General features: G+C 37.9%; 2 protein-coding genes across 2 annotated transcripts; one reads left to right on the top strand and one right to left on the bottom strand.

The window, feature by feature from the left end:
- Positions 1-3,593: 3,593 nt before the first annotated feature.
- On the top strand, positions 3,594-8,518 carry LOC118027562 (inactive receptor-like serine/threonine-protein kinase At2g40270). Its single transcript, XM_035030942.2, has 9 exons — positions 3,594-3,926; positions 4,049-4,187; positions 5,008-5,079; positions 5,158-5,301; positions 5,394-5,519; positions 5,989-6,569; positions 6,784-6,974; positions 7,054-7,186; positions 7,635-8,518. Exons 1-9 carry the CDS (start codon positions 3,812-3,814, stop codon positions 8,231-8,233), a joined length of 2,100 nt encoding a protein of 699 aa, XP_034886833.1. The 5' UTR covers positions 3,594-3,811; the 3' UTR covers positions 8,234-8,518.
- Positions 8,519-8,833: 315 nt separating this feature from the next.
- On the bottom strand, positions 8,834-13,337 carry LOC118027561 (ethylene-overproduction protein 1). The gene is made up of 4 exons (XM_035030941.2): positions 10,951-13,337; positions 10,175-10,466; positions 9,756-10,065; positions 8,834-9,579 (listed from the first exon to the last, which is right to left on the bottom strand). The coding sequence occupies exons 1-4, from the start codon at positions 12,855-12,857 to the stop codon at positions 9,350-9,352; spliced, it is 2,739 nt and encodes a 912-aa protein (XP_034886832.1). The 5' UTR covers positions 12,858-13,337; the 3' UTR covers positions 8,834-9,349.
- Positions 13,338-13,627: the final 290 nt, after the last annotated feature.

Here is a 13,627-nt window from a genome sequence, read left to right as displayed (position 1 = left end):
AGTTATTATTTTTTTTTTGAATTTAGCAAAGCTCTGTTTGGTCCATGCACCCTCCATGATGGTGGCGACATATCCGGTCTTATTTTCCATTCTCAGAGTCAAGTCAAGTACTCAAATGTCGGTCTATATATCTGTTTTTGTTTTCTTTTTTTATTTTATATATACTACATATAAATTAGTTTATTATCTGGGGCCTTGACAAGCTTCTCAACCCGTGAACCTTTCACGATGCTGGAAATGGTCATGTTAAGTTATAATCGGGAAAGCATCCACGATCCAATCCATCTTCTCTCTTTCGTGAACGCGTTATGTGCTATATATAGCTTCTTCTCAACACGGCATGGGCTAGGGCTAGGCATTGCCAGATGTGGTGGTTCTGTATCACTTGACTCGCCGTAACTTTTTATTCTGGTTAATGTATTTGAAAATTTGAGTCCAATTAAGCCAGCATGAAGACCAGTTCTACGTTGCTAGAGTAGCCTCTCAGAACCTTGCTAAAGACCAAAGATTTACGTTTTCTTTTTGAAAAATGGAAAATGCTAAAAGGTTTTTTTTTAAAAAAGAAAAAAGATTCAATGTCACTGCTTGAATAGCTCGTACGGCGTTTTCTTATCGCTCCCAGAGGTTACCTTGTCGTTTTAGATGAGGAAACAGGATTTTGTGACCCCAATCCACGCCATGAGCATGATGACTCTACCCGTAAACGACACTCATAAAAAATTAAAAACTCAGGAGCAAGTAATCGTACGTACGTGGTCCAGCCCTAGCCAACCTTGTGCCCTTGAGGTGGTCCGATCCTGGGTCCAGCCTCTAGTACCCCCATGTGTAGTAGCTAACTAGTTAGAATACAAAACCACATGATGCACAATTTTATTGATTGCCACGGGTCACTTTGATCCAAGCATATGTCGATAAACAAATTTACGTGTCATTGTTAAGTAGTTGTACTATCAATTATTCTTGTCGCGTCTAATGCCATGTAGCGGCACCTTCTAGTTTTTACACCGCTAATTCACCATTACAATGAACTTTAATTTTATATACCCAATTTAATTTTGCATACCGTGTTTTAATAAAATATTTTTTTATTTAAAAATATATTAAAATAATATTTTTAAATTTTTTTAACATTACCATATCAAAATAATCTAAAAATAATTTAAAATAAAAAAATTAAATTTTTTCAAAAAATATTTTTAATACATAAAAAGAAACAAACCTTCTAATTCAGAAAAGAAAATACTTTAAAATAATGTTTCATAATCAAGAAACAATATTAGTCATCTCTATCTCGCACAAAACGATAGAAAGAATATCCAACCTCCAAACACACGTACCGATCAAATACCTCGAGCATTTACAGGATGGTTAATTCGATCGTCTCGAGGGATCTCTATATATCTTCTCAAAACATTTTCAAATGGATTATACGTAGAAACCAGAGAATTAAGTTTTTGCAATGCATCAGGAGGGTCGCTGTATCTTGCAAGAGCAGTTTGAAATAAATAATGTAAAAGAAATCTGTCAGATCTCATAATTGATATTACAGAACCTGCAAGAAGAAGGTTTCCACTCTGCATACATTAATGGCCGCTATGCAACTCAAGATAAATCATGCTCAATGAAGATCACAAATCATTTTCAACCAGTTCGAAGAATAATCTTAATCATATCGATCCCTCCCCCAACTTCAGTGCTTGTCTTCGAAGCCATGATTCCCCATGATATGCTACCTTTTGATATATATATATATATATATATATATATATATATATATATAGTCTCATCATCTAGATCATGCTTCATGCAGTATACAATATTATAGGTGAATGTATCTTGTAATTCACTCTCTCTTTCGGCCTTTTCCTTTCTTTTCTATATGTCTGGATTCCTTGGTTGTTATGCTGCTGCAAACATAAGTGATCAAACTGAAGCTGGTCCACTTGGCAAACATGTAAAAATACTATGAGACAATCACTTGTCATCACACAATTATCAACTTCTCTACTCAACATATATGGCTGAATGATTGAAGTGTATGAAACTGTGCACAGACACGCGCGCACTGCTGGATATACGCTCAAGTGCAGACTACGTGGTTTTTTATGCACAATGCATTGTTTTCTTTTTCAAGTGAGCTAGCTGCCTTGTGCTGGCCGGAATTGAACTAATTCAGGATTTAAGAGGACCTCTTTAATCTACACATCAGTAAGATAATAGTAATTGTTGTTTTTTAAAGATTTTTTAGGTGGAAATATATTAAAAATATTTTTTAAAATTTTAATATATATATATATATATATTTATATTTATATACAATTTAATACTAACCACGCATCCGCTTAATAAAATTATCGTGTTTATTTTTTAAACCAGAAAAACACCCGCCACACCCCATGCCATGACCATAATTCTATATATTTTTGGAGATGATGCCAAATATCAGATATAAATAGGGCGAGACTCTTGTTTCAAAACCATATCATTGTTTTCTTTTGATTACAAAGATGGACATTTAGGGTACGAAGAATGGATATAGAAATAGACTTGCTATGTTTTAAATTATTTATTTTGGGAATTAGCATTTTTAACATTGTTTTGGGATTTAATGTGTGCTATCCAAAATACTATAGAAATAGGTACATGGAATTATTTAGACAAATTAAAGGCAATACCTTTAATTAGTTCCTACAATCTATAGATATCAGCATTTCAACCAAAAGTATTTACGGTAGATAATACCTCTACGCTAAGACCTAAGTACCCGCGTTAAATTAATTTCCAATAAATAAATAAATAACCAAAATTTTCTTTCTTTCTTTCTTTAAAAAATATTATTCTAGGCAAGACACCAACTCAATAATTTCCTGTCCGACGCTCTCGCAAAACTGAGCGTAGAAACAATGTATAACAAATAAAGAATGGTGCCCTACCATTGACAAATTCACATGATAAACAGATAATATTATCCAGATTCTTGAAATTAATCAAATATTATAAAATTAGGAATGTGCTCAGCAATGTCCACGGACACTTGGAATCGATCGATCAATCAAATGGGGATGCTCTGACCAGTTTATTTATTTTGGGGAATCCTGTACTGATATATAGAATCGAGCGTTCATCTGTCAAAAATTCGAGTTTTCATCTACTTATATTATATTAAATACAAAGGTAAATTATACGGGCAGATAAGAAATCACCGCTACACGTCACGTCACAAGCACGTGGTTGTGGAGGGGTGTTTACTGTTAAGAGCTTAGAGGACGGCGCTGAATGCTGATATCATTAATTTTGTTTGGGGAGAAGGGAAGACAGAGTCCAAACTCGAATGCAATCCTATCAGCAACAAGCCAAACAAAATCCAGTGTTGCTGAATCGCCGCAGGCACATTTTTTATTCTCTCGTAGCCTGTTTAAAATAGTCAAAATGTTATTTTTTTATAGTGTTTTTTATTTATAAATATATTAAAATAATATATATATATATATATATATTTTTTTTTAAAAAAAGTTTATTTATAAAACGGGGCATAGCCCGCATTTCGTTCATTTATAAATGTTTCGGCCTTGATTGTCATCTTTAATTGAAAACACGTATGATCACCGATACGCACGCGCTTTCTTCTCTTCTCTTCTAAATTAGCTAGCTCCCACTTACCAAGCCAAGACTCCATCAAGCTCCTCTCTCTCTCTCTCTCTATCCATCGGTCTGTCTGTCTATCTTTATATATTTGTCTTCTTTATCTCCCAAGTGGGTTTTCGACACATTTGTAACCAAGAATTATTTTTAGCAGCTGTTGACTGTCTTAATGACGGGTGTATCGTGGAGATTGAACCGGGTGAAGCTTCGCATGGAGGTTTTGATGCTGGTTCTGTTGTTATTTCATCAAAGTTTTAGCTTTTGCTGGTCTCTAAACACAGAGGGTGAGCTACGCTATGTTTTATCTTCATATGGTTGGGAGATTTTGTTTTGCATGTCCTTACAACTTAGTTAAAAGTTGGTGTTCCTTTATATAGTAACGTGAAAGTGTTTGAAAATGGTGCAGGTTTGGCTTTGTTGAGATTTAGAGAGAGAGTGGAGACAGACCCATTTGGAGTTTTATCGAATTGGATTGAGAAAGATGGAGATATTGATCCTTGTTCTTGGTTCGGTGTCGAATGCTCTGATGGCAAAGTTGTGATCTTGTAAGTAATTCATCCTCTTGTTTCTGTTGGATAAAAAAATAAAAAAAATAACAAGAGGTCTTCAAACAGTAAGTAATCAAACATTCTTCTTCTACAGGAGTTTATCTTTATCTTTTGTGCCTGACAGTTAATTAAATCTGTGATCTTGGATAGCCCATTTAGTTGAATCAAAGATCTAATGTGTTTAGAGATGGTAGATTATTACTAGTACAGATTTCTTTCTCTGTCTCTGCTGAATAGTAAGTTTGCAAAAGCTTTTTGTAAGCTAGAATATAATGTAAATATTACTGGAAATGTGAAATGCTCGTGAAGAACATTAACGTTAACCAACCAACTCTGAAGTCACTTGTTGACTTTTATTAGATCAAGATCCAAACTTGAGCTTTCATATTCAATTTAAATGTTAGATGGACTTAAAGTGAAGGAATTAACAGTGTATGTTGTTGCCGGCCTTTGTACTTGCCGGTGCAGGATCTAAGCAGCCCTTAGAAGTGATCAGATGACAAACTATTTAATGCAGCATGTGTGATGTCCCTTTTGTAGATAGTTCATAATAATTTGGGCCTCCATGGAGCAATCCCAGCATTTTTTCCTTCTTTTTGCAATTTTATCATGTCATCTTTATTTTTCCTTTTCACTTGTTCATATGCTATATGTTACCTGTTTTATCCGATGATTATTTGATGTAATCATGTAGTTTATCTATCATCTTCTAGCATGTATCAAACATTCCGTTTTATTTATCTTTTTAGTTGCAATAAAAGTTTTTTTTTTTAATTTTTTTTCTATTTTCTTAAAGTCATAAGTGTTCAACTTGTAGGCATCTGACAAATCTCTGTCTTGGAGGAACACTGACACCTCAACTTGGAAGACTAGCTTACTTAAAATCAATGTAAGCTTAAACCTCAGCCTGGATTTGATTTTTGGAAACCATTTTACAGAGTTTATCTAATTCACATTTTCCATACAGCAATCTACGCAACAATTCTTTCTACGGAAACATTCCTAGAGATATTGGAGAATTGAAGGAGCTGGAGGTGTTGGACTTGGGATATAATAACTTTAGTGGACCATTTCCTTCGAACTTTGCAAATAATCTATCACTGACTACCCTGTACGTTCATTCATTGTGGCTGATTATATTCTCCAGTATTTTCCTCTTAAGCTTGGGTGGTTTGACTAAATCATCTCTGATTCTTATTGCAGCTTGCTTGACAATAACAAGTTTCTTGACAGCGTATCTCCTGAACTAAATGACCTTATGGTGCTTTCTGAAGTTCAGGCAGATGAGAATCAGTTAAGAGCTTCTTGTTGCTGCAGAGAGATTACTTGGTAAGCAAGTACTATGAATGTTATTCCTACAAATTGATCTTTGGTGCAGCCACTTTAGAGATGTCAAAGCAGAAGAAGTTGGAGAGTAGGTGGTGACTGGTGAGAGGGGAGGTGGTTATGGTTCACGACTTTGGAAATAGTAACTTGAAGAAAAAGCTAAAAGCAACTCAGGAGAATGCTATGGCCAAAAAATCCAGATCAAATAAACTCACAATCACAATTTAAAACTCAGCTTTTGATTTTATTCTGCCATCCCCCAAATTTGCAAATGCAAACAGAGGACCTCCTGGTGTTTGTGAGGCAAAACATGAAGCAACTTTGCGTCCCTTAAAATTTTGCCTGGTGTCAGCTATTTTTGTCATGAAATCTACTCCTTGATTGGGTTATGCTAACATAGTTAAGTACTTTCAGTTCTCAACTTAAACTAATTTCCCACCAGCTTCCTGACAGCACCTCTTTTATTTGTTAGGAACATTGTTCATTCTGGAAATATAGCTCATCGGATGCTGCTGCAGGTGGCAGCTGCTCCAAATCCATCCATAGCAAACAATCGTCATAAAGCACATCAAAGTGGTTCTGAAGCATCGCCTTCACCGTCTTCATTTCCTCAAGGATCTCAATTATCACCATCACTGGCACCCTCAGACTCGCCATTTTTATCTCCATCACCATCATTTTCCCCATCACCATCTCCTTCAGAGTCTCCGTCATTTTCTCCAGCAGAATCCTCCTCCAGTTTTCCTTTCCCCCCTTCCCCCTCACCCATGATCGCACCAACTCCAGCTTCACCTGCTCCAGAAAATCCACCTAGTGTCTTTATTGTACCACCACAGCGTGATTGGATGTCAATGGTCCCTGCTCCAAGTCCAAATCATTTGCGACAATCAAAGTCAAAACATCACACTGCTCTCATTGCTGGTGTTATTGCTGGCTCTATGTTCGCTTTGATTTCAGCCATTGGCATTTTCTTCTTCAGAAGCAGCAAGGTAGTCACTGTCAGACCTTGGGCCACAGGCCTAAGTGGGCAGCTACAAAACGCATTTGTAACAGGTCAATCTTCCTTTTCATATGGATCACGCATGTGTGCCCGCACACCCTTGTGCGCACACACAACCACCTGAAACCTCCAAGCATAGAGGCATAAAATTTCTGGATTAACATTGCTCCTTAAGAACTGCTCTATCATCTATTGCTTCCACTAATATAAAAGCATAGATTTTGATTCGATGTTGTCTTTCCTCACTTTTGGTAATGTGTCTTTCAGGTGTGCCAAAACTCAAGAGATCAGAACTTGAAGCTGCTTGTGAAGATTTCAGTAACATAATTGGCTCCTTTTCAGATGGCACGGCATACAAGGGGACACTATCAAGCGGCGTTGAAATTGCTGTGATGTCTACCGCAGTAAGATCTCATGAAGACTGGTTGAAGAATTTAGAAGCACAATTCAGAAAGAAGGTACTTGAAATTGAAATTTTCTAAGCTCCATCCATTTAATATGGGCGCCCCTAAACGCTACGTTTGCTAATTTTTTCAGATTGACACATTGTCAAAAATGAACCACAAGAATTTTGTGAACCTTATTGGATTTTGTGAAGAAAATGAGCCTTTCACAAGATTGATGGTTTTTGAATATGCTCCAAATGGAACTCTCTTTGAACATCTGCATAGTAAGTACATTATGTTTCTAATGCCCTTTCTGATACGTGCTCCATTCCCATACGAATTGGTCAAGTGATTGTTGTTACATTCTGCTGGATCATCAAATTAATATGGCATTTTATAGGACTGCGCTCATCATATCTGTGAAGAAAAAATCAATACCGGCCCTCGTTCAATCTATGAACAATAGTGTTGAATTTTTTTTTCTTTCATAGAGCTGAAATATGCATCTCAAAAGAAGAATTGGATTGTTCTTATCCATTTGGTACCCTCTCGGAACTGCAAATCATATTCGTATCCTTATATTTTTCGGCAGCTCTATACAGGCAGCTGATCTACTTCATTAAGTAGACCGCATAATACACCATACCATTTATAAGTCGTTGAAATTGCAGTGACTGAACATATATAACGTTTTATGGTATAGATGACTATTGAATTCTTGATTTCTTGTAGTAAAAGAAGCTGAACACTTGGACTGGGGAATGAGATTACGAATAGCAATGGGCATGGCATATTGCCTCGAATACATGCATCAACTAACTCCACCTATAGCCCATAAAAACCTGCAGTCATCGACAATATATCTGACTGAAGACTATGCAGCTAAAATATCAGATTTTAGTTTTGGGAATGATGCAACAGCAGCAAAGATTGGATCAGCATCCATGGAGCTTTTAGAATCCCAATCATCAGATCCAGAGGGCAATATTTACAGTTTTGGAGTAATTTTGTTAGAAATGATAACTGGCAGGATCCCATATGCAGTGGACAATGGCTCTCTTGCCGACTGGGCATCAGACTATCTGAGAGGAAAGCGATCCTTAAAAGAAATAGTGGATCCAACTCTAAAATCTTTCCAAGAGAATGAGCTCGAGAAACTGTCCGAAGTAATAAGAAATTGCATCCATCCTGATCCAAAACAGAGACCAACGATGAAAGAGATTGCCGCTAAGTTAAAAGAGATCACAGCAATGGAACCTGATGGAGCAACACCAAAATTATCACCCCTTTGGTGGGCTGAACTTGAAATTATGTCTACAGAAGGAAGTTGAGAAGTTAACTTAAGTCTGAAATATGGATTTAAGTGTTCTTTTCATGTTCCTTTAACTATTGTTTTCCCTGATTCTCTTGTTGATCTCTCAGAAGCAGTTGTTTATAGGGTAGGTAATGCTTGTATCTACTGTAACGTAGAGTATGATGTTTGTATATAACTGAGGAAGGGAGACCTCTGGTCTGTCCATTGCTTTGTTCTTTTGCCACTGCCAAAAGTTGGCTGTATAAAATTCAAGTATCTGAAGTATACTTGCAAGATAAATAAATGCTCAGTTTTTTTAATATTACCAGTTTCAAGTACTCCAGGATGAAAAGATTTGAGTCAAAGTCCACTGCTGTATTCTTCAAACACTTACACCCTTTCTTTATGACACTATGCGTTTCTTGTTAGGGGGTGGTGGGGAGCTTAGAGCAATCTCAGCCCCCAGGATCTCTCAATGAAAACACAACCCAATTCCTTTTAGTTACTACATACGATCTCACTCAGCCAAAATGCAAGGTAAGCATGGGAAAATACAAGAGAAGAGAAAAAAGGAGGTGAAAACAAAAGCAGAGGCCAGAAAGTGGTCAGCTGGAGAAATGCAGGACTACAAGAGTAGTTAACGCGATACCATCACCTTTCTATGTGTAATATAAAGAAAAACATGATACAACAAAAGAGATTTAAATTCCTTCGTGACTTTTGTTCTTGTACACGAGGAGCTCAAGAGGGGGCCAAAAAATCCCGTTTCTAACGAGATACAAATTGTGAAACCTATACCATTCTAGAGAAACAATGGCAAGAAGTTGCAGCAAAACCCTTTCGGCCTCAATCCCATTCCGCTTACTGATCATGTGGCCATGGCTGTACATAACTATCTGCAAGTGACATTGTCCATGAGCCGTTGGCAACACGCTTTTCTAGATCCATCATCAATACCATAAAGATATATCATATATGTACAAATGAACTCATTATTGCTCCTTGACGCGGTCTGTCCTTCTCAGGGATGGGATGAATTTGTCCCTGGATGCCTGATAGACCATGATTTCCAATAATAAAAAAATGATCGGCATGGCTGTCCCCCTTGATTATTGTTGAAGTCCCCATTCTACATCAATGACATTGGTGTAACTTAAATGCTTCGTGTAGCTTGGTCCTGTGTTCTATTGTACAGATTAAGTGTGTCCGTGTGGTTTTGGTCCAGGCAGAGAGCTGCCTCACAATCTTGACGAGCAGAGGTTTTGTCTCCAATTGATTCATAAAATGCTGCTCGAAGATGGAGCATTTGCAACTCCGGCTTGAAAGCTATGGCCTTAGTAAGCTCTTCTAAAGCTTCAGTTTCCTTTTGGTCATCCATTAGCACTGGGAATAAGAGATTCTTCATGTCAGTAGAAGTATAGATTTTACAGGTAATAATTGTGTTCAAGCAAAGGGAAGAAAGATTAAGTCAATGGAATAACATTGGAATAACCGTGAGAGCTTTTGAGGAATTGCATAGAAAGGAGGCAGAATTTCCAAAACGGAGTGGTGATGATTACCTGCTGCTCTGTATCTGTATGGGTATGTTCTTAGAGGATCCAGTTGTGTTGCCATATTAAGGTCATCTTTTGCCTTCTCACGGTCACAGTATTCTGATCGTTTCTCATATGCTGATGCACTACTATGTGCCTTCTCTATTAACTTGGTCATCTCATCAAATGCAGCTTTTCGTTGATTTTTTAAATGATAGACACGCGCTAGACCTTGATGAGCTCTTGTATGTTTGATGTTAAGGGCATTCATGTAGCAGTCTGCAGCCTGATCCAGCTTACCACAATCCACATAAATACTTCCTAAATTATTCAATGCCTGCAAAATGTCAACACTCATATCAAACAAGGACATCGAGCACATATGGCCATAAGACATCGAGCACAGATGGCCATAAGAGAAACATACTGATATAGTCACTACTCACTTGTCCTTTCCTAAGACCATCTGAAGGGCATCTAAGAGCTTCCTCCAGAAGTTGGATGACAGTAGATGAAGATTCAGGATCCAGATTCGTATCAGCTAATGTATATGCCATAAGGAAGAAAGCTTCAAATGACCTTTGGATTGAAATGGATTTCTCAGCCCTAGAGAGAGCTTCTTCACGATGGCCAGAGTCGAATAAAAGCCATCCTTCATATATCAGCCTTTCATGAACAGAACTGGTATGGTTTCTAGCCAACCGCAAACAGCGCATTGCAGCCTTCTGACAATTTAACCTGTTGCATTGAGGTATCCAGTATATTTCATGCTATTGAATATAAGCTATTGAATATAACAAGGCCAGACAGCTACAAGACAAGACCAAATTCGTTATAATACATGGACAGGAAAAAGACCTTCCTTGTTTCAGAAGCGCATAAGAAGTATGATCATGGAGAGAGAAATGATGAGCTGATTTAGTATCATTATATCAGTTTAAGAAAAAATAAAATATAGGATCACTTTATTTTTGACAACATTCATGGAGTGAATTGGATGAGTTTACAAGATAACATGTACGAAAGGATTGTCTTTTCGACTTGGATACTAGTATATTATCTTGATGGAAAGATAAACAAGATTGCTGCACAAAAACATCCAAGGGATGACAGGTTTCCAAAGATTGCAGACACTGATTTAGAAGTTGCACTTGATGATTATTCTGCATAAATAGTACAGCTGCATGAGCAAAATAAAAAATTGTTCCATCACAAAACTTACCGCAAAAGAAGCAAAGATTGCCGAAACCACAGTAGGCTCTTTGCAGGATCATTTGACAGCATCTGATGTAAGACAGCCAGAGAGCCAATGTCATCGACAGAAGACCATCGTTCATAAAGTTGCATCCAGCAGTCGGCCAGACTCCATAGCCGAATGCGATGGCTGAGAAGCTCAACCAAGTGATCTCCACTCACCCTCCCATGAAACATCATGTACTTTGGTTCCAAGGTTAGCAGTGCTCGAATATCTCTCAAAGCACTTTCAAAATCCTCAAGAGCAATGAAGAACCACGCTCGCAACTCAAGACAATCAGGTGAGAGCTTGAAGCCAATAATTTTATCAATCTCTGTAATAGCTGCTCTAATATGCTTCTCTTCCACTTTCGTAACAGCTCTGAATTTGTATGGAAATGAAAGGGTTGGATCCAGTTCAGTTGCAGTATTCATATCCATTATCTTCTCCTGTCCAACACCATACAGAGATCGCTCTTGGTACATCCACCCAACTGGTTTATGCTTGAAAATAAGAGAGTTCATCAACCTAAATGCTGAATATTGTTGCCCTTGTTTGTACTTGGTCCTTGCAACACCTGCTAATGAATAAACATGACCTGCCTCGACAGCTGCCTCAAAATAGAATTGGGCACCCTTGTACTCTTTTCTCTCGAGCATTACACAACCCAGCTGATGCAAAGCAAGTGCCTTCTGCCACTTTTCTGTTGCAAACTCTTCCAACCCCTCCAATAACATCACTGCTGCGTTTGATGCCATATTCTCCTCCATGGCAACCTCGCTCAGGAAATAATAGAGCAAGAAGGAAGCATGCCCCAGCATGGCCAATCTCTCCCTTGCCTCTGAATTACAAAAAACACTCATCACTTTGTGGTTATACAAAGAATTTGGGAGCTCTCTTAGAAACACCTGCAAACAAGAGGCTACTAGAAGATTTGCCCTTTCCTCCAAGCCATGATTGATTAGAATCAACGCATCCTCAGTCCCACAGACCAATGAAGCCAAATGAGCATCACAAGCACACTTCAACTCCTCACAACAAAACCTGTTTGCAAAAGAAAGCAACTCCAAAACAATCTCAGGGCAAAATAAATCAACTCTCCCAGTCCTACTGTACATTTGCACAGCTCTCATCCCCTTGACAGATATCCCAATCTTTGAAAAATCAATCTTATCTCTTCTTGACTCGACAAAGCTACCATATAGCATTGCCTTAAATGGGCTCGAAAGAGAAGCAATTTTGAATCTAACACAATGAACCAACTCATCACCAATGCAAAATGAAACATCACTATCCTCCTCCAAACTGGAGCCTTCATTTCCCATCAATATTTGATAATCAAACGCCTCAAGATTATCTTGACCGCATTGGCAATGATCATAAATCGAATTGGGATCGTATCCAGAAACCAAAGCAGCCATAGGACATTCAAGGATGTACCCACTACAATCCTTTGATGACACACCAATGAACTCGTCTTCTCTCCTCTCAAACCTTAACCAGGCAGAAAGCACTACCTTTGAGTGCACATCAATAGCATATTGCCTTGCTGCGCAAAGGCACCTTCTAAGCAACTTAGGATCACCTAATCCTCGCAAAATCGAAAACTGCTCGATGCATAATAATGATTTATCGGTTTGCGAGCAGGTATTTAGGCGTCTATAAATTTCAGCTAAAGATTCCACATAGTCTATAGGTTTCAAGTAAGAGTCTATAGAAGGTTCAAGGAGCTCGGTTGTTGGGAGTCCAAAAGGGAGCAAAGCTTGAGCTACTGAGCCAGTGTTTGTAAATTTACATTTCGAAAGTTTGCCTCTTGAACAGGGGTTACTATCTTGGGGGCTTAGAGCATGGACTTGGGTGCTCTTGAATCTATCAAGGAGCTTAAAACCATGCATTTTTTACTCTATATCTATCTATCAATCCATCTAAAACATCATGAGATTCGCAAAGTTTTGATAAATAAAGATAAACAGTTAATGCACAAAGAAAGGACGAATTTAACGAGAAAATATGTGTAAACGTTATGTAATTAATACCTCTAGACTGCAGAGTGCAAACAACTCCAAGGTAGAAAAACCAGAGAGGGGAGACAGAGACAGGCCGTTAGGCTAAAAATGGTGTTTGGTTCTTGAGAAAAAAGGAGGAGAGTTTTGGGATTCTAGACTTTGGACATGTTATCCTTTTCATTTATGGAATAGATTCCCGAGAGAGTTGTGTGTGTCCTTTCCCTCTTTCCATCTCTCTCACCGGATATACAGTTGCAGTAGGCCCCTCTTCGACTGTTTTGGTGACCTGAAAGTTTTTGGTTGATTTGGTGGCTCCCTCCAGTGCTAATGAGTTTCTGTTCTGCACTCAACAACCACTCCATCTTTGCCACATCAATATCAATATCAACGGTCAACGCTAGAGGGGAAGGGTATTTTAGGTTAATCAAGCTGTTCTTTCTTCCATTTGTGATTGCGGATTTTATTAGCAGCCCCAAATTTGTCTGCTAAGCAAAGGCGTGGAGCTTTGGAGTAAATCTTATGAATCAATAATAATAATAATAATAAAGTAGGTTCTGGGGTCAAATCAATACCAAACAAATCCACATCTTTATCAGCTCTCTTTTCCCCCCCTTAGGGAAACATCAATTTCAAATTAGACTTTTAAACTTAATTTATCA

The sequence above is a fragment of the Populus alba genome, chromosome 9, assembly GCF_005239225.2.
Source record: "Populus alba chromosome 9, ASM523922v2, whole genome shotgun sequence".
NCBI lineage: Eukaryota > Viridiplantae > Streptophyta > Magnoliopsida > Malpighiales > Salicaceae > Populus > Populus alba.
The sequence above is the reverse complement of the archived record's forward strand: the minus strand, read 5'-3'. Positions and strand labels throughout refer to the sequence as shown.

Bases quoted from the DNA above. Each gene is read 5' to 3' on its own strand.
- LOC118027562 (XM_035030942.2), top strand. From the start codon at position 3,812: ATGACGGGTGTATCGTGGAGATTGAACCGGGTGAAGCTTCGCATGGAG. The intron at 5,080-5,157 runs GTAAGCTTAAAC...TTTTCCATACAG, and splicing joins CTAGCTTACTTAAAATCAAT to CAATCTACGCAACAATTCTT. The intron at 7,187-7,634 runs GTAAGTACATTA...GATTTCTTGTAG, and splicing joins TCTCTTTGAACATCTGCATA to TAAAAGAAGCTGAACACTTG.
- LOC118027561 (XM_035030941.2), bottom strand. From the start codon at position 12,857: ATGCATGGTTTTAAGCTCCTTGATAGATTCAAGAGCACCCAAGTCCAT. The intron at 10,467-10,950 runs GTAAGTTTTGTG...TCAATGCAACAG, and splicing joins CAATCTTTGCTTCTTTTGCG to GTTAAATTGTCAGAAGGCTG. The intron at 10,066-10,174 runs GTGAGTAGTGAC...GACATTTTGCAG, and splicing joins ATGGTCTTAGGAAAGGACAA to GCATTGAATAATTTAGGAAG.